The sequence below is a fragment of the Coregonus clupeaformis genome, chromosome 19 (assembly GCF_020615455.1).
Source record: "Coregonus clupeaformis isolate EN_2021a chromosome 19, ASM2061545v1, whole genome shotgun sequence".
Taxonomy (NCBI): domain Eukaryota; kingdom Metazoa; phylum Chordata; class Actinopteri; order Salmoniformes; family Salmonidae; genus Coregonus; species Coregonus clupeaformis.
The window spans coordinates 9,188,488-9,206,571 of NC_059210.1; the positions used below are offsets into that span (position 1 = coordinate 9,188,488).

At 42.8% G+C, this 18,084-nt stretch overlaps 1 protein-coding gene across 1 annotated transcript; it reads right to left on the reverse strand.

Moving 5' to 3' along the window:
* Window positions 1-300: 300 nt before the first annotated feature.
* hal (histidine ammonia-lyase) lies at window positions 301-15,876 on the reverse strand. The gene is made up of 20 exons (XM_041836899.2): window positions 15,579-15,876; window positions 15,305-15,365; window positions 14,994-15,021; window positions 14,829-14,903; window positions 14,441-14,513; window positions 13,614-13,680; window positions 13,485-13,522; window positions 13,101-13,226; window positions 10,310-10,449; window positions 9,952-9,999; window positions 9,481-9,628; window positions 9,132-9,227; window positions 8,890-8,948; window positions 8,702-8,782; window positions 8,543-8,608; window positions 3,573-3,738; window positions 3,178-3,312; window positions 1,524-1,632; window positions 819-888; window positions 301-703 (listed from the first exon to the last, which is right to left on the reverse strand). The coding sequence occupies exons 1-20, from the start codon at window positions 15,823-15,825 to the stop codon at window positions 572-574; spliced, it is 1,965 nt and encodes a 654-aa protein (XP_041692833.1). The 5' UTR covers window positions 15,826-15,876; the 3' UTR covers window positions 301-571.
* Window positions 15,877-18,084: the final 2,208 nt, after the last annotated feature.

Consider the following 18,084-nt stretch of genomic DNA (forward strand, 5'->3'; position numbering starts at 1 on the left):
AGTTCTATAATGTAAAGGGTGCAACCTATTTTGCATAAACATACAGTGTGCACATGTAGGCCTTATGTTGTAAGAATTCCATTTGTTATGAAAAAATCTTCAGTTGCTGGTAACTTCAGTAAAAACACATAATACCTGTGCCTTAGATTGACTGACTGTATTTACTGTTTAGATTATTCAGATGGACATTGTAACTTTAAATCATTATTTACTCTGATTACGTAGTAATTTTTGTGTACAATCAGTTCCCCAAATTACTATTAAACAAAGTATGAATATATAAAATAACTAAGGTAATAATAAGGCATGAAATTGTCATTTATTGAAAAAATAATTTCATATTGCTTTTGTGAAGAAAGTTTAATACATTAAATCAAGCTCTATCTAGTTTCAGTGACGAATAAGATCTACTGTCTAGCCTCAATCAATGTTATCCGACAACTCCTTGTTCAAAACTAGCATGGAATACACAATAATTATTGAAGCAGCTGGGGTTGCGGAAGGAATAAAACATTTGTCTGAAATACAGGGAGACAAAAAGTATACATTTAGACAGATGATAATGATGATGTCACTCGAGGCGGATGCGTTTCCGTGGTGATGCTGGGGGATCCAATGAGAAGGCAGTAGGAGAGGTGGGGCGGGACTCAGGAAGAAGCTCCATGTTATACTTCTCAATGTATGGCTGAGCCACGTTCCACACCTGAATAATCACATAAAATACACAAACTTGGATATAAGCGTGTGCTAAATCACAATTTTTCATTTATTTAATGAATATAGGCTCAGAGTGATATCTATTATGACCTCACACTTGCCTTCTGGTCTAGAAGAAGACGATGGACCGCCTCAATGTCTGGAGACATGAACCTATCCTTGATCCAGGGCCTGAGAAGAGGGGAGGCAGAGAGGGTGAGGAGAAGAGGGGGAGGCAGAGAGGGTGAGGAGAAGAGGGGGAGGCAGAGAGGGTGAGGAGAAGAGGGGGAGGCAGAGAGGGTGAGGAGAAGAAGGGGAGGCAGAGAGGGTGAGGAGAAGAGGGGAGGCAGAGAGGGTGAGGAGAAGAGGGGGAGGCAGAGAGGGTGAGGAGAAGAGGGGGAGGCAGAGAGGGTGAGGAGAAGAGGGGTAGGCAGAGAGGGTGAGGAGAAGAGGGGGAGGCAGAGAGGGTGAGGAGAAGAAGGGGAGGCAGAGAGGGTGAGGAGAAGAGGGGGAGGCAGAGAGGGTGAGGAGAAGAGGGGGAGGCAGAGAGGGTGAGGAGAAGAGGGGGAGGCAGAGAGGGTGAGGAGAAGAGGGGTAGGCAGAGAGGGGGAGGAGAAGAGGGGGAGGCAGAGAGGGTGAGGAGAAGAGGGGGAGGCAGAGAAGGGGAGCGAATCGGGGGGGAGTTACAGAATGAGGGGAAGAGCAGGCACAGAAAGAAGAGGGACACTGGATAAATATTAACCAACTTTCTCAATCATTTCAGGGGACTGAGATGTGTGTTGTGTGTGTTACAGTGTGCACACACTGGCCAGATCTGTTTGACTTACTTGACTACGCTGCGTACAAGGTCATAGACCTTCTCCAATGGTGTTGTGGTACGCAGGGGGCGGAGGAACTCAATGCCCTGGCAGGCAGCTAGCAGCTCGATTGCTAGGACTGAAGAGGGGGAGAGGAAATGGGACAGGTTATAGACCAATTGTGGACCCTCAGAATAACACGTCATTCACATAATGACATTTTCTTCCTGATTGGATGAGTATCATCAACAAGAGTATTATACAAGTTATGATATAGGATCAAATGTAATAAATAAATAAACATTCTTAGTAATGTTCAATGCATAGAAATATACCAAATTAGAGACCGAAAAAGCCAAAAGTTCCTTTTTGACATAGAGGTAAAAAGTATGTTAAAGGCCTAGTGGAGTTGAAAACGTGATTTTCCTGTGTTTTATATATATTTCCACAGTATGAGGTTGGAATAAAACTGTGAAATTGTGAAAATGATGATAATGCCCTTTAGTGTAAGAGCTGTTTGAAAAGACCACCTGAAATTTCAGCCTGTTTTGGTGAGATGGAGTGTTGACCTGCCTGGTGACATCACCAGTTGTTAAACTAGTTAATAGACCAATAAGAAAGACAGTTTCAAACCTCTCTGCCAATAATACTGTAGATCGTTTTCAGTTTTCCCCTCCCCACTCAGACCACTCCTAGACAATCCTAGCAACAGTCTTGCATGAGAAATTGCTCTTTGCTAAGAAGCTATTTTTGTTTATTTATGTCAATTTTAATTGAAAGCAACCACAGTAAGGTACTTCATTGTTACCCAGAAATGATCTGATTTTGAGATTTAAAAGACAGCTGCATTGGACCTTTAACACTGGTTGAGCTCTCTAAATGTGGGCTAGTCTTAAAACGCCCACACCGGTAGAAATCCACTTTTTTGAGCTGAAAGACGATGGCCAGAGTTTACCCATGATGTTGCACAATGATTTAAGTCAACGTGCATTTCATCCCTAGGACAAGAAATTAAGTAGAAATGGTGGCGGCAACTTCCTCGGGGTTTTTTTTTTTAAATATCGCTGACTTCTTGTTTTTCTGTGTTTGCATGAACTCCACTACTGCAGTTGTCTGCATCACCGTGAAGTTACATATTACCCAGAATACACACTGTCAGTAGAAGTAGGACATTTTCACAGTAACTGGGTAAATGTTTCCCAATTCAGACTAAGATGAACAACCCTTCTACAGTACATCAGTTTACATCAGTATACATCAGTTTACATCAGTATACATCAGTTTACATCAGTTTACATCAGTATATATCAGTTTACATCATTTACTTCCGTTTGTTTGCTGCTCACTATTTCCATGAAATGCTCAAAAGCAGATAACTTTGAGGTTTGGAATTAGGGATCAATTTAGTACACAGCTCGGGGCAGAAAAACCATTCACCAATGAATTGCAAGCTTGCGCAGACATGCCCCAGCCCAGGCTAGAACCAATTAAATTATTTTCATGTTTTTGCCACTTTGTGTATGAACCCAGCCAAACAAATATTTCTATGTGAATTTCACATAAAAAATCTGATAGGTAACTAATTAATATCTAGTATCAAAATATTGCTTCCTTTCAACAGTAACAAATAATCAAAACATGAATATCTATTGTATCAAGTCCAAATAAACGGTTAGTTTCCCACCTTGTTCCACATGTTCCACGACCCTCAGGGCTTTCCTGGCTGCCCAGCCTCCCATGGACACGTGGTCCTCGGTGGCTGCGCTGGTGGACAGGGAGTCCACTGAAGACGGGTGGCACAGCACCTTGTTCTCTGAAACTACACAAGTGAAACAGGATATAACGATTGGTTTTATGAATTTAGGAGTAACGTTTCAGGACACGTTTCAGCCATCAAGCCTTTGTAGCTTTTGTAGACAAAGCATTGATGGCTGAAACACATGCATTGTGAGTGCGTGTGTTTCAATCTAAGTAATACTTTATTTCTCACTGCTAGCCTTCTTTATCACACAGTCGGTTTACTCCTGGGCACCCAAAGACGTAATTACATACGTTAGTAAGAGCTGATCCTTTACTAACCCAGGGAAGCGGCTGTACAGTGTGCGATCATGAATCCAGAGTTGAGCCCTCCCTCGTTGACTAGGAAGGCTGGCAGCTCACTGAGAGACGGGTTACACAGACGCTCAATCCTCCTCTCACTGATGGCTGCCAGCTCATGGACACCTATAGCCAAGAAGTCCAGGGCCTAGAGACATAAAGAGAGAGAGAGAACAATGGAGGAATATGAGTTATATCAAAGCAAATCAAATCAAAGATTATTGGTCGCGTACACAGGTTAGCAGATGTTATCGCAGCTGGAGCGAAATGTTTATGTTTCCAGCTCCAACAGTGCGGTAATACTTAGCAATACAAAATAATACACACATAATCCAAAAAGTAAAAAAAATAAAAAAAATAATTAAGAAATATTAGAATAAGCAATGTCAGAGTCCGGATTATAAATGGGTTTATATACAAATCAAATCAAATCAAATTGTATTGGTCACATACACGTGTTTAGCAGATGTTATTGCGGGTGTAGCGAAATGCTTGTGTTTCTAGCTCCGACAGTGCAGTAATATCTAACAATTTCACAACATATACCCAATACAAAGGAATTAAGAATATGTACATATATGGACAAGCGATGTTAGAGTGGCATGTACATATACAGTACCAGTCAAAAGTTTGGACACACCAACTCATTCAAGGGTTTTTCTTTATTTTTACTATTTTCTACACTGTAACTTTAGAATAATGGTGAAGACATCAAAACTATTAAATAACACATAGTAACCAAAAAAGTGTTAAACAAATCAAAATATATTTTATATTTGAGATTCTTCAAAGTAGCCACCCTTTGCCTTGATGACAGCTTTGCACACTCTTGGCATTCTCTCAACCAGCTTCATGAGGAATGCTTTTCCAACTTTCTTGAAGGAGTTCCCACATATGCTGAGCACTTGTTGGCTGCTTTTCCTACACTCTGCAGTCCAATTCATCCCAAACCATCTCAATTGGGTTGAGATCGGGTGATTGTGGAGGCCAGCTCATCTGATGCAGCACTCCATCACTCTCCTTCTTGGTCAAATAGCCCTTACACAGCCTGGAGGTGTGTTGGGTCATTGTCCTGTTGAAAAACAAATTATAGTCCCACTAAGCGCAAACCAGATTGGGATGGCGTATCGCTGCAGAATGCTGTGGTAGCCATGCTGGTTAAGTGTGCCTTGAATTCTAAATAAATCACTGACAGTGTCACCAACAAAGCACCCCCACACCATCACATCTCCTCCTCCATGCTTCACGGTGGGAAGCACACATCCGGAGATCATCTGTTCACCTACTCTGCGTCTCACATAGACACGGCGGTTGGAACCAAAAATCTCAAATTTGGACTCATCAGACCAAAGGACAGGTTTCCACCAGTCTAATGTCCATTGCTAATGTTTCTTGGCCCAAGCAAGTCTCTTCTTCTTATTGGTGTCCTTTAGTAGTGGTTTCTTTGCAGCAATTCGACCATGAAGGCCTGATTCACACAGTCTCCTCTGAACAGTTGATGTTGAGATGTGTCTGTTACTTGAACTCTGTGAAGCATTTATTTGGGCTGCAATCTGAGGCTGGTAACTCTAATGAACTTATCCTCTGCAGCAGAGGTAACTCTGGGTCTTCCTTTCCTGTGGCGCTCCTCATGAGAGCCAGTTTCATCATAGCGGTTGATGGTTTTTGCGATTGCATTTTAAGAAACATTTAAAGTTCTTGACATTTTCCGTATTGACTGACCTTCATGTCTTAAAGTAATGATGGACTGTCATTTCTCTTTGCTTATTTGAGCTGTTCTTGCCATAATATGGAATTGGTCCTTTACCAAAAAGGGCTATCTTCTGAGACACAAATAAATCTATCTCAAAGATGCACTATGCAGAAATCACTCCACCACTTCCTGGTTGCTAAAATTCTAATAGTTCGCCCAATTTCAGTTATGTGACAAAACAAGCAAGTAGAGAATCATTGTACCATCATCATCACTGTACCATCTAAACCGCTGTGAAATATATTTTCCATAACCCAAAATATTGTATTTTTAGCTGTTTGAAGCTGGTGTACAAAACTGAAAGTAAAAGACGCAAAAAAACGAAACTTAAGAACGGGAAGCATAGAAATTGCACTCTGTCTCCTAAAGCTCTGAACCAAGAGTTTGATATCAGACCATTTCTTACATGAATATTTCACTTTTAATGTTATTGAGCGTTTCTCCTTTGCCAAGATAATCATCCACCTGACAGGTGTGGCATATCAAGAAGCTGATTAAACAGCATGATCATCACACAGGTGCACCTTGTGCTGGGGACAATAAAAGGCCACTCTAAAATGTGCAGTTTTTTCACACAACACAATGCCACAGATTTGTCAAGTTCTGAGGGAGCGTGCAATTGGGATGCTGACTGCAGGAATGTCCACCAGAGCCGTTGCCAGATAATTGAATGTTCATTTCCTTACCATAAGCCGCCTCCAATGTCGTTTTAGAGAATTTCACAGTACATCCAACCGGCCTCACAACTGCAGACCACGTGTATCCACGCCGGCCCAGGACCACATCAACCCAGGACCTCCACATCCGGCTTCTTCAGCTGCGGGATCGTCTGAGACCAGCCACCCGGACAGCTGATGAAACTGAGGAGTATTTCTGTCTCTAATAAAACCCTTTTGTGGAAAAACTCATTCTGATTGGCTGGGCCTGGCTCCCCAGTGGGTGGGCCTGGCTCCCAAGTTGGTGGGCCTATGCCCTCCCAGGCCCACCCATGGCTGCGCCCCTGCCCAGTCATGTGAAATCCATAGATTAGGGCCTAATGAATTCATTTCAATTGACTGATTTCCTTATATAATATGATAACTCAGTAAAATTCCTTATATGAACTGTAACTCAGTAAAATCATTTAAATTGTTGCATATTGCATTTATATTTTCATTTATAAGTTCAGTATAACTTAAGAAATCTGTTCCCAAGTAGAGGCTCGTCACAACATTAGCTCTCTGAGATTCATTACATTTACATTTTACATTTACATCATTTAGCAGACGCTCTTATCCAGAGCGACTTACAAATTGGTGCACTCACCTTTTTGGGGGGTAAGGGGGGTAGAAGGATTACTTTATCCTATCCCATTGGTATCGAACATGTTAAGACTCCTAGGAGGGGGGGAGATACTGATCATCTATTATTGAGAAGAGAATTGTATTGGATTCACCGTTTGTGCACCATGTCTCCTAAAGGTCTGAATCAAGAGTTTGATATCAGACCATTTCTTATATGAATATGTGGAACAGGTTGAGAGCTTCAAGTTCCTTGGTGTCCACATCACCAACAAACTATCATGGTCCAAACACACCAAGACAGTCGTGAAGAGGGCACGACAAAGCCTATTCCCCCTCAGGAGACTGAAAAGATTTGGCATGGGTCCTCAGATCCTCAAAAAATTCTACAGCTGCACCATCGAGAGCATCCTGACTGGTTGCATCACCGCCTGGTATGGCAACTCCTTGGCCTCCGACCGCAAGGCACTACAGAGGGTAGTGCGTACGGCCCAGTACATCACTGGGGCCAAGCTTCCTGCCATCCAGGACCTCTATACCAGGCGGTGTCAGAGGAAGGCCCTCAAAATTGTCAAAGACTCCAGCCACCCTAGTCATAGACTGTTCTCCCTGCTACCGCACGGCAAGCGGTACCGGAGTGCCAAGTCTAGGTCCAAAAGACTTCTCAACAGCTTTTACCCCCAAGCCATAAGACTCCTGAACAGCTAATCATGGCTACCCGGACTATTTGCACTGCCCCCCCACCCCATCCTTTTTACGCTGCTGCTACTCTGTTAATTATTTATGCATAGTCACTTTAACTATACCCACATGTACATATTACTTCAACTATCTCAACTAGCCGGTGCCCCCGCACATTGACTCTGCACCGGTACCCCCCTGTATATATAGCCTCCCTACTGTTATTTTATCTTACTTCTGCTCTTTTTTTCTCTACACTTTTTTTGTTGTTGTTTTATTTTTACTTTTTTGTTAAAATAAATGCACTGTTGGTTAAGGGCTGTAAGTAAGCATTTCACTGTAATGTCTGCACCTGTTGTATTCGGCGCATGTGACCAATAAAATTTGATTTGATTTGATGTCACGTTGATTTGTCCTGCCATCCAGGTCTCCACTTGGTCATTTTGTACATGTACTGTATATTAGATTATGTAACTACTACATGTGCCCATCTCATTTATATAAAATTATTAGAGATACACAAATTGTTTTTGAAATGGTTCACTGGAATTATATCTACGGCCACCGCGCCTCCTGCGAGTAATGGTCATATGGGCGGGTATTCCAACAGTTTCCAATGTAATCTTTTTTAACTTGAAACTATTTGTATGTATATAATCCTTAATGACCATATGTACCTCTGTGATTAATTATGATTGATTGTGCACAAAAGTGAATTGAATTGTTTCCACACCCACCGTGCGTCATGTAATAATATAATAATATAATATGCCATTTAGCAGACGCTTTTATCCAAAGCGACTTACAGTCATGCGTGCATACATTTTTGTGTATGGGTGGTCCCGGGGATCGAACCCACTACCTTGGCGTTACAAGCGCCGTGCTCTACCAGTTGAGCTACAGAGGACCACCATGTACATAATAGTCATGTGAGGTGAAATGTGTATATTTTGGGATGTGAGCACTCAGTTTGTTTGCTTGACCTGACGAAGATCCGTTTCAGATCAAAACGTTGTCAATAAAGCGGTGAGTTGGGAGCTTTAACAGTGTACATTAACAGCTTTAACAGTGTGCTGGTCAATTTGCAGTCTACAAATGATTTGTAATTATGTTCCGGCCCCTCCAACCATCCAATCTAGTTGATGATCCTTGGGTTTATACTGTATATTTTATCATCTCACTTAGTTCTAAATCTCAGGAAAACTCAGAATACTCAGTCCACCAGAAGCCTTTGATACCTTTGCTGGGTATTCTCCATGGAAGTTTCCTCCTGAGATGGTCTCTCCTCTCTCTGCAAACACCATCTGATTCAGACATTAAGGATAAAACTGGCAATGAAGGTAGAAATTGTCAAATTTGGTTAGAGGAATACACACACCACACACAGTGAAGGATACAGGGTTGTCGGTGGCGCTGTTGATCTCTGTGTTGATGATTTTCTGGGTAAAATCTATTGTGTCGTTCACAATACCGTGGACCTGTGGACGAAGAGAAAAGGCCAGGCTGAGTTTAGTCCTGACCTGGAGGGGATTCTCTGTGAACTAAATATAAAACTCTGTGACCTCTGACCCCTATGTTAAGTCACCTGAGGACAGCAGCGCATGGTGTAGGCATCCTGGACTCTGTCACAGAACCGATGGCTCTCTGTAGAGGAAGAAGAACAACAAGATGACTTTATTGTCCAATGATTACTTTATCCCAACTCCTCCAAAAGACACGCACGCACGAATGGACACACTCAGGCACACACACACACACACACACACAGATTAGAGAGGTTGGAGCAGAGGGTCAGCCATAGTACAGCAACCTGATCCATTCACTCACCTGCGATCTCCGAGGGGTGGTGGTCTGAGTCCAGTAGGGCGCGGAACCTCATGGCCACTTCTATCTGTCCTGGATGGGGCCGCAGGGCGTGGATATCTAGAATGATGGAGGACTGAGTTAGCATAGCGTAGCTAAATCAGTCTCAATCACGATGTTTTACATCAGTTGTTGTGGCCACAGGGTGTGGATATCTAGAATGATGGAGGACTGAGTTAGCATAGCGTAGCTAAATCAGTCTCAATCACGATGTTTTACATCAGTTGTTGTGGCCACAGGGTGTGGATATCTAGAATGATGGAGGACTGAGTTAGCATAGCGTAGCTAAATCAGTATTAACGGGCCTTCTCACCGCTGTCGAAGGCCTTGGAGGTCCCCTTCAGCACCTCCAGGGTGATAGCAGCGATGATGTCCGCCTGCCTGGCGATGGCCTGGGCTCTCTCCACTGCCTCTGCCCCCAGAGACGTGATCATCTGGGTCCCATTGATTAACGCCAGGCCCTATGGGCAGGGGAGAGAGATGGCTTTTAACCCAATCCCCACATACATCCCCTTGGAAACCAGGGTCAGCCGAACAATTGTGGTCCAGAGAGTTTAGCTGAAGAAGAGTTGATCCAACACAGCCCAGAGACAAGCCAAACATAGGAGTCTCATCCCATCGAACAACCTCTCTCAAGGACTGGATTTAAAAAACCTTTGTTGTGGAAAATCAGAGAACCTGATTAAAGTTGGTTTGTTGTAAATGGTACACAGATACACTGTGTGAACTCAAATCAACCCTCCATAGAGTGACAGAGAACAACAACAGAGTGATTTCCCTTTACCTCCTTGGGCTTCAGTGATATTGGCTTGAGTCCATGAGCCTCCAGTACCTGGGCAGAGAGATGAAAGGGGGAAAAGAGGGGGAAAACAAATGTAAAAAGGTCAAGCGTCATAGAAACACAAACATTCTCATCTGACCTCTCAGTAGTCAGTCTACCACCATTTTGATCACAATGTCAACATTGTCACTGGGGATATTGTGCAATGTCCCAATCATCCAGACCCATTGAGAGGTTACAGTGATATCAGTTTGTTAGTTATACAGCTACACGCTGTCATTATAAATAAGAATTTGTTCTGAATCGCCTGGTTACATAAAGGTGAAATAGAACATGAAGTAAATGCAGTGATATGGCTTACGTATTTGGCGTCGGCCCATCCACTCTTGGGTGACCACATCTTGCCTTCTCCCATCAGCCCCAGAGCCAGGTGGGAGAGGGGGGCCAGGTCTCCGCTGGCACCAACTGTTCCCTTCTCAGGGACGAAGGACAGGCAGGACGCTATGAGGAGAAGACAATCAGAGATGTGATAGATAGACCCCACTCAACGTCTCTCTGTTTCTGTTTGTTTAACGTTGATGTTGTTGTTTTTTCAATGAAAGAATCTACAAAGATTCCTCTCTGAAGTGGCCCATTCAATGGAAGTAATGGAACCAAAATAACAAACGGAACCAAAAGAACCAACACATTGGATGGTCAGTTATCATGGTCAAGTCATATTGATAAAGTTGTTGTGAAGATGGGGAGAGGTACACTATATACACAAAAGCCAATCAGGGGTGCGCACGGGGACCACGCCTCATTGTTTAGCTTGTTCCAAGGTGCAGTGGAATTTACTGGATTCATGGAAAACGTTGGTGCATTTAGGCCCTACTGTCTGTCCATAGACCTACACTATATATACAAAAGTATGTGGACACCCCTTCAAATGAGTGGATTTGGCAATTTCAGCCACACCCGTTGCTGACAGGTGTATAACATCGAGCACACAGTCATGCAATCTCCATAGACAAACATTGGCAGTAGAATGGCCTTACTGAAGAGCTCAGTGACTTTCAACGTGGCACCGTCATAGGATGCCACCTTTCCAACAAGTCAGTTCGTCAAATTTCTGCCCTACTAGAGGTGCCCCGGTCAACTGTAAGTGCTGTTATTGTGAAGTGGAAACGTCTAGGAGCAACAACGACTCATCCGCAAAGTGGTAGGGCACACAAGTTCACAGAACGGGACCTCCGAGTGCTGAAGCACGTAGCGTGTAAAATGTGTCTGTCCTCGGCTGGAACACTCACTACCGAGTTCCAAACTGCCTCTGGAAGCAAGGTCAGCACAAGAACTGTTCGTCGGGAGCTTCATGAAATAGGTTTCCATGACCGAGCAGCCGCACACAAGCCTAAGATAACCATGCACAATGCCAAGCGTCGGCTGGATTGGTTTAAAGCTCGCCACCATTGGACTCTGGAGCAGTGGAAACGTGTTCTCTAGAGTGATAAATCACGCGTCACCATCTGGCAGTCCGACGGACGAATCTGGGTTTGGTGGATGCCAAGAGAACGCTACCTGCCCGAATGCATAGTGCCAACTGTAAAGTTTGGTGGAGGAGGAATAATGGTCTGGGGCTGTTTTTCATGGTTCGGGCTAGGCCCCTTAGTTCCAGTGAAGGGAAATATTTACGTTACGGCATATGATGACATTCTAGATGATTCTGTGCTTCCAACTTTGTGGCAACAGTTTGGGGAAGGCCCTTTCCTGTTTCAGCATGATAATGCCCCTGTGCACAAAGCGAGGGCCATATAGAAATGGTTTGCCGAGATCGGTGTGGAAGAACTTGTCTGGCCCTGAACTCCATCGAACACCTTTGGGATGAATTGGAACGCCGACTGCGAGCCAGGCCTACTCGCCCAACATCAGTGGCCAACCTCACTAATGCTCTTGTGGCTGAATGGAAGCAAGTCCCCGCAGCAATGTTCCAACATCTAGTGGAAAGCCTTCCCAAAAGAGTGGAGGATGTTATAGCAGCAAAGGTGGGACCAACTCCATATTAATGGCCATGATTTTGGAATTAGATGTTCGACGAGCAGGTGTCCACATACTTTTGGTCATGTAGTGTATGTCTGTTATAAAAATATGTTCTGCCGTTTTTGACACAAAGATCAACTGTACTTGTTGTTCAGGCTCTGATCTTGTCCCATCTTGATTACTGTCCGGTAATACGGTCAGTTTCAGCCAAGAAAGACCTAGCAAAGCTGCAGCTGGCTCAAAACAAAGCAGCACGCCTTGCCCTTAACTGCACACACAGAACTAACATCAACAACATGCATGATAGTCTTTCATGGTTGAGGGTTGAGGAGAAATTGACTACTTCTCTTCTAGTCTTTTAAAGAAGCATTTGTGTGCTGAAAATGCCTAACCACCAGACACGCCACTATGGGATCTTCCCGGTACCCAAAAACAGATTTAATGCATCGCTCAGTTATCTATAGAGAGCCATGTCATCGTGGAATGCTCTGCCACCAGAGGTTACAAAGGCAAAAATCAAGTTTAGCTTTAAAAAACAGATAAAAACATATTGTATCACAGCGCCTCTCCTCTTTCTAAAGATCTAATTTAATTGTACTGTATATAAGAATATGAATAGGTATATATGAATAGTGTTTAAATAGTATTTTGGTTGTCTCTTGGTGTCTTTCCTATATTTTACATTTTAGTCATTTAGCAGACGCTCTTATCCAGAGCGACTTACAGTTAGTGAGTGCATACATCGAACGCACAACCCTGGCGTTGCAAGCGCCATGCTCTACCAACTGAGCTACAGGATAACTCTTATTTTTATTATTTTATTTTAAATGTAATGTTATATCTTATATTGTTCTTGTCTATAACTGTTCTGTACTTTGTCATGTATTTGTACGTTTTATGTGGACCCCAGGAAGAGTAGCTGCTGCATGTGTAGTAGCTAACGGGGATCCTAATACACTAAACTAAACTAAACTAAACTAAACTAAATGGAACCAAAATAACTAATGGAACCAACTGAACCAATGGAACCAAAATAACTAAAGGATCCAACAGAACCAATAGCACCAATGGAATCAATAGAATGTAGGTTATCCCTGAGGTAAAGCTGAGGTGAAAGCCAGGGTTAAGGAGTTTACCATTGAAGGCCTGAATCATTCTGTGCAGGGTTTCCAGGGAGATTCCACTGTATCCTTTAGCCAGGACATTGATCCTCAGAGCCAACAACATCCTGGTCCTCTCTGGGCTCAGTGGGTTGCCCACACCTAAACACCAGTGTAATGGGGAAGTTTAAAATCATTGAGATCCATGGTATAGTATGGGCCCCAAAACAAGACCAGTGAATATAAAAGCGAATATATAAGAATGGATATATTCATAGCGAATATACAAGAATGAAAAAAAAGACAGACTTTGCATGAATTGAAATCAAGTTTTTTTTTAGGTTTCATGCTTTCGTAATGGAAAACATGGGCCAGTTAGATATTAGTACCTGTAGCTCGGTTATACATTAGGTCACTAACCTGCAGAGTGTGATCGCACCAGATTTTCCTGTAGCTCCCTATGGGAATACAACACATGGACACATAGTAAGCAAACAATGCACCAATCTTATCAGACAATATTCAGAGAAAAAAGAGAGAGTACTGTACTTGAGCTTGTGGACAGGAATGACAGTCCGGGCAAATTTACCAAATCCTGTAGTGATTCCATAGACAACTAGAGAGAGCGAAAGACAGTTGCATGTAGGTCAATTCTCTGATGACAGTGAACAATTTGTTGCACTCTCACACCCAGGAAAGTTTTAATCAGGTGTTTACCATCACAGTCTATTGAATATTATGTTAAAATTAGTGCAAGGCTCATTATATAGGGGTGGATTGTCAACAGCATGGTTCAGATTATATGCTATTCTATAACCATATGTGTGTTATACTGTTATTCAGTGTTATATGTTTCCTCTTCCATTATCCTTCTTCTGTTATGGGTAAATTAATCGTTCCATACTCATCATGGCAGGATTCTAACTTGGATTCTAAGGATTCTAACTTGGATTCTAAGGATTCTAACTTGGATTCTAACTTGGATTCTAACTAGGATTCTAACTTGGATTCTAAGGATTCTAACTTGGATTCTAACTTGGATTCTAAGGATTCTAACTAGGATTCTAACTTGGATTCTAAGGATTCTAACTTGGATTCTAACTAGGATTCTAAGGATTCTAACTTGGATTCTAAGGATTCTAACTTGGATTCTAACTTAGATTCTAAGGATTCTAACTTGGATTCTAACTAGGATTCTAAGGATTCTAACTTGGATTCTAACTTGGATTCTAAGGATTCTAACTAGGATTCTAAGGATTCTAACTTGGATTCTAACTAGGATTCTAAGGATTCTAACTTGGATTCTAACTAGGATTCTCAGGATTCTAACTTGGATTCTAACTAGGATTCTAAGGATTCTAACTTGATTCTCTCACCTTTGTTCTCCTTGACGATGGTGTCCAGAAGCTCTCTGGATTTCACAACTCCGTTCTCTGCCTCTGAGGTCAGCTGAAAGGTTAGGTACAGGAGGAAAGGAGAGGACAGGAGGAGGAGAAGGATTGGGTAACGATAGGATCAGCTCGTCATGAAGAACAAAGGTGAGAGAATCAAGTTAGACTCCTTAGAATCCTAGACCACAAGCTTGTTGATCATCACCTTAAAATATGTTTTTGGTGATCAACTGTTTATTCATTTTTGTTGAAACAGTTACAAAAGGACAAATACAGACAACTATTTGGCCTACATTTTTCCAAGAAATGCCCCAAAATGAATAATACTTTTAAAAAATATATAATCAGGAAAAAATATTAAAGAAATAATTACCTTGATCTTGTACAGACCCCTTCCTAAATTCACCAGGTCTGTCGAAGTCAGGCTGTTGCCGTCTAAGAAAAGGTACTGGAGAGAAGAAAGCATGTGTTGCTTATGAACTGATTTGATATTAATAAAATAACATGTAAGGCAGTGTTATATGCCAGTAATACTCACATTGTCTGATTCTCTATATGCAGCTGTCCTGTTTGATAATGGTTAAGGATATGGACCAGAAATTATGCTATGTTAACCCCCAAATGACTACAGCATGGAGTCTCAATCAATAACCTAAGTAGGCTACTATGGCATATTTTGCCATGTGCATAATGACCACCTATCTTCCATTTATGACTAGCTAATATGAGATTTATAAAAAAATTATGACACACATTTGTAGTCAAATTATACTCATAATCAAAATACTTTTCTGGGTAATACATTCCATTCCAACATTGACATGCGAGCAGGTGACACAATAAGGATACAGGTGTGAAACTCCAGGCTGGTATGGAACGAAGTCTGTAGACATGGTATCCCCTTCGATGGCTACAAATAGATGATATGAATCAATACACTTCATATTAATAGACATTCTACCAAAAAAACACACACGCTTTCTATTGCGCGTGCACATCCTATTCTATTGTAGACCATGCCATGTTTCCTGAAGTTTTCCAAGTGAGAAAACAAGTTGTTCTATTCCATTCATCTACCTTTTAAGTGGTACAAAGTAAAATAAATGGAATATAGATGAATTACCAATTTCGACGAAGTCATTGTCCTCGAGGACATCCTCTATGGTGTCATCGCCGTCCAACAGCCCCTGTCCCTGGCACCTCCTAGCGACAAACCGAATGTCTTTCACCGCCTTGATGCCCCCGTTGTCGGGCTTGTTCTTGGTGTAGCGTTTGAGCGCCTCGTAGCCCAGCCATTGGATGGTGTAGGTGGGGTCCCGACAGGGAACAGCCAGCCACTCGTCCCGAATGTGAACTGTATAGCGAGGCATGGCGCGTCAGTTAAGATTAGGTTAGCCTACTGTAGTAAAATGACTCTCGAGCGTCGTTCGCCATCCAAGGTACCAGGTTCAGGAGGCAAAAAGGCAACAGCCAATCAGGGGTGCGCACGGGGACCACGCCTCATTGTTTAGCTTGTTCCAAGGTGCAGTGGAATTTACTGGATTCATGGAAAACGTTGGTGCATTTAGGCCCTACTGTCTGTCCATAGACCTACACTATATATACAAAAGTATGTGGACACCCCTTCAAATTAGTGGATTCGGCTATTTCAGCCACACCTGTTGCTGACAGGTGTATAATATCGAACACACAGTCATGCACTCTCCATAGACAAACATTGGCACTAGAATGGCCTTACTGAAAAGCTAAGTGAGCCAATTGTGCGCCGCCTCATGGGTCTCCTAGTCATGGCCGGCTGCGACACAGCCTGGGATCGAACCCAGGCCTCTAGCACTATGCAGTGCCTTAGACCACTGCGCCACTCGGGAGGCCCCCAGTGAAGGGAAATATTAACGCTACAGCAGGAATTCAGCATACAATGACATTCTAGACGATTCTGTGCTTCCAACTTTATGGCAACAGTTTGGGGAAGGCCCTTTCCTGTTTCAGCATGACAATGCCCCCGTGCACAAGCGAGGTCCATACAGAAATGGTTTGTCGGTGTGGAAGAACTTGACTGGCCTGCACAGAGCCCTGACCTCAACCCCATCGAACACCTTTGGGATAAATTGGAACGCCGACTTTGAGCCAGGCTTAATCGCCCAACATCAGTGTCCGACCTCACTAGTGCTCTTGCGGCTGAATGGAAGCAAGTCCCCGCAGCAATGTTAGAACATCTAGTGGAAAGCCTTCCCAGAAGAGTGGAGGCTGTTATAGCAGCAAAGGGGGGGACCAACTCCATATTAATGCCCATGATTTTGGAATGAGATGTGAGCGACGAGCAGGTGTCCACATACTTTTGGTCATGTAGTGTATCTCACTGGGCACAGACGTCAATTCAAGTCGATTCCACGTTGGTTCAACGTCATTTTGTTGAAATGACATAGAAACTACATTGATTCAACCAGTGTGTGCCCAGTGGGATGGTGTTGTCAATGCTAAAGGCTATGTGTAATAATAAAACCACCATGTTCATTCTAACAACAGGCCAATTGAAATTTTAGGCATTGCAGCCATTTTCTCTCTTTTTTTGTGCCTAATTGACACCTATTGATTTTTAAATCATGTTCTTAAATTGACATCTCCTGGCTGGATGAGGATTATCTCATTACTATTCCAGTTCTTTACACAATTTGTTATGTCTTTGACTCCAAACCCCATTAACCAGTAGTTTGATATCTAAATAAATAACTTGTTAAAAGTGTTCAATGGGCTTGCTTTCATGTATTAAATCAATGTTTGGCACAGAGGTCGAATAGACATTTGCCCTCATGCACCCAGTCTGGTCTAGGCCAGTTCCAAAATCAATGTACCTGCACTGACAATTACACACCATGACACACACAACCTTGAGCAGTGGGTAATGTGTTTTAGAGAGTCCCTTTTGATATCAACGTAAATGTAATTAAACTGTTATAAGAAGGACTATGTAATGTAAAGAGTTACCTAGAATAATTATACACTAGATCATATCCGATTTTGGCTCAATAACTCTCTCTCTCTCTCTCTCTCTCTCTCTTGCTCTCTCACACCCACACCCTGTGCCTTTGGTGCGCAACAAGAGTACAGCCCTATAAAACGGACCTCCTAGGGGTACTTTAGAATAAGCCATGACTATGACTATGCTCTATACTGTATGTTCTATACTCTATGTTCTATGACTATGTACCGCTACAGAGGGTAGTGTGTACGGCCCAGTACATCACTGGGGCCGAGCTCCCTGCCATCCAGGATCTCTATACCAGGCGGTGTCAGAGGAAGGCCCTAAAAACACCCCAGCCACCCAAGTCATAGACTTGGCAAGCAGTACCGATGCACCAAGTCTGTAACCAACAGGAACCTGAACAGCTTCTGCCCCCAAGCCATAAGATTGCTAAAATGATTAGTTAATTAGTTAAGCTACCCGGACTATCTGCATTGACCGTTTTTTGACTCATCACACACGCTGCAGCTACTGTTTTTGCCTAGTCACTTTATCCCTACCTATATGTACATATTATCTCAATCACCTCGTACCCCTGCACATCGACTTAGTACTGATACCCCTGTAGCTCAGTTGGTAGAGCATGGCGCTTGCAATGCCAGGGTTG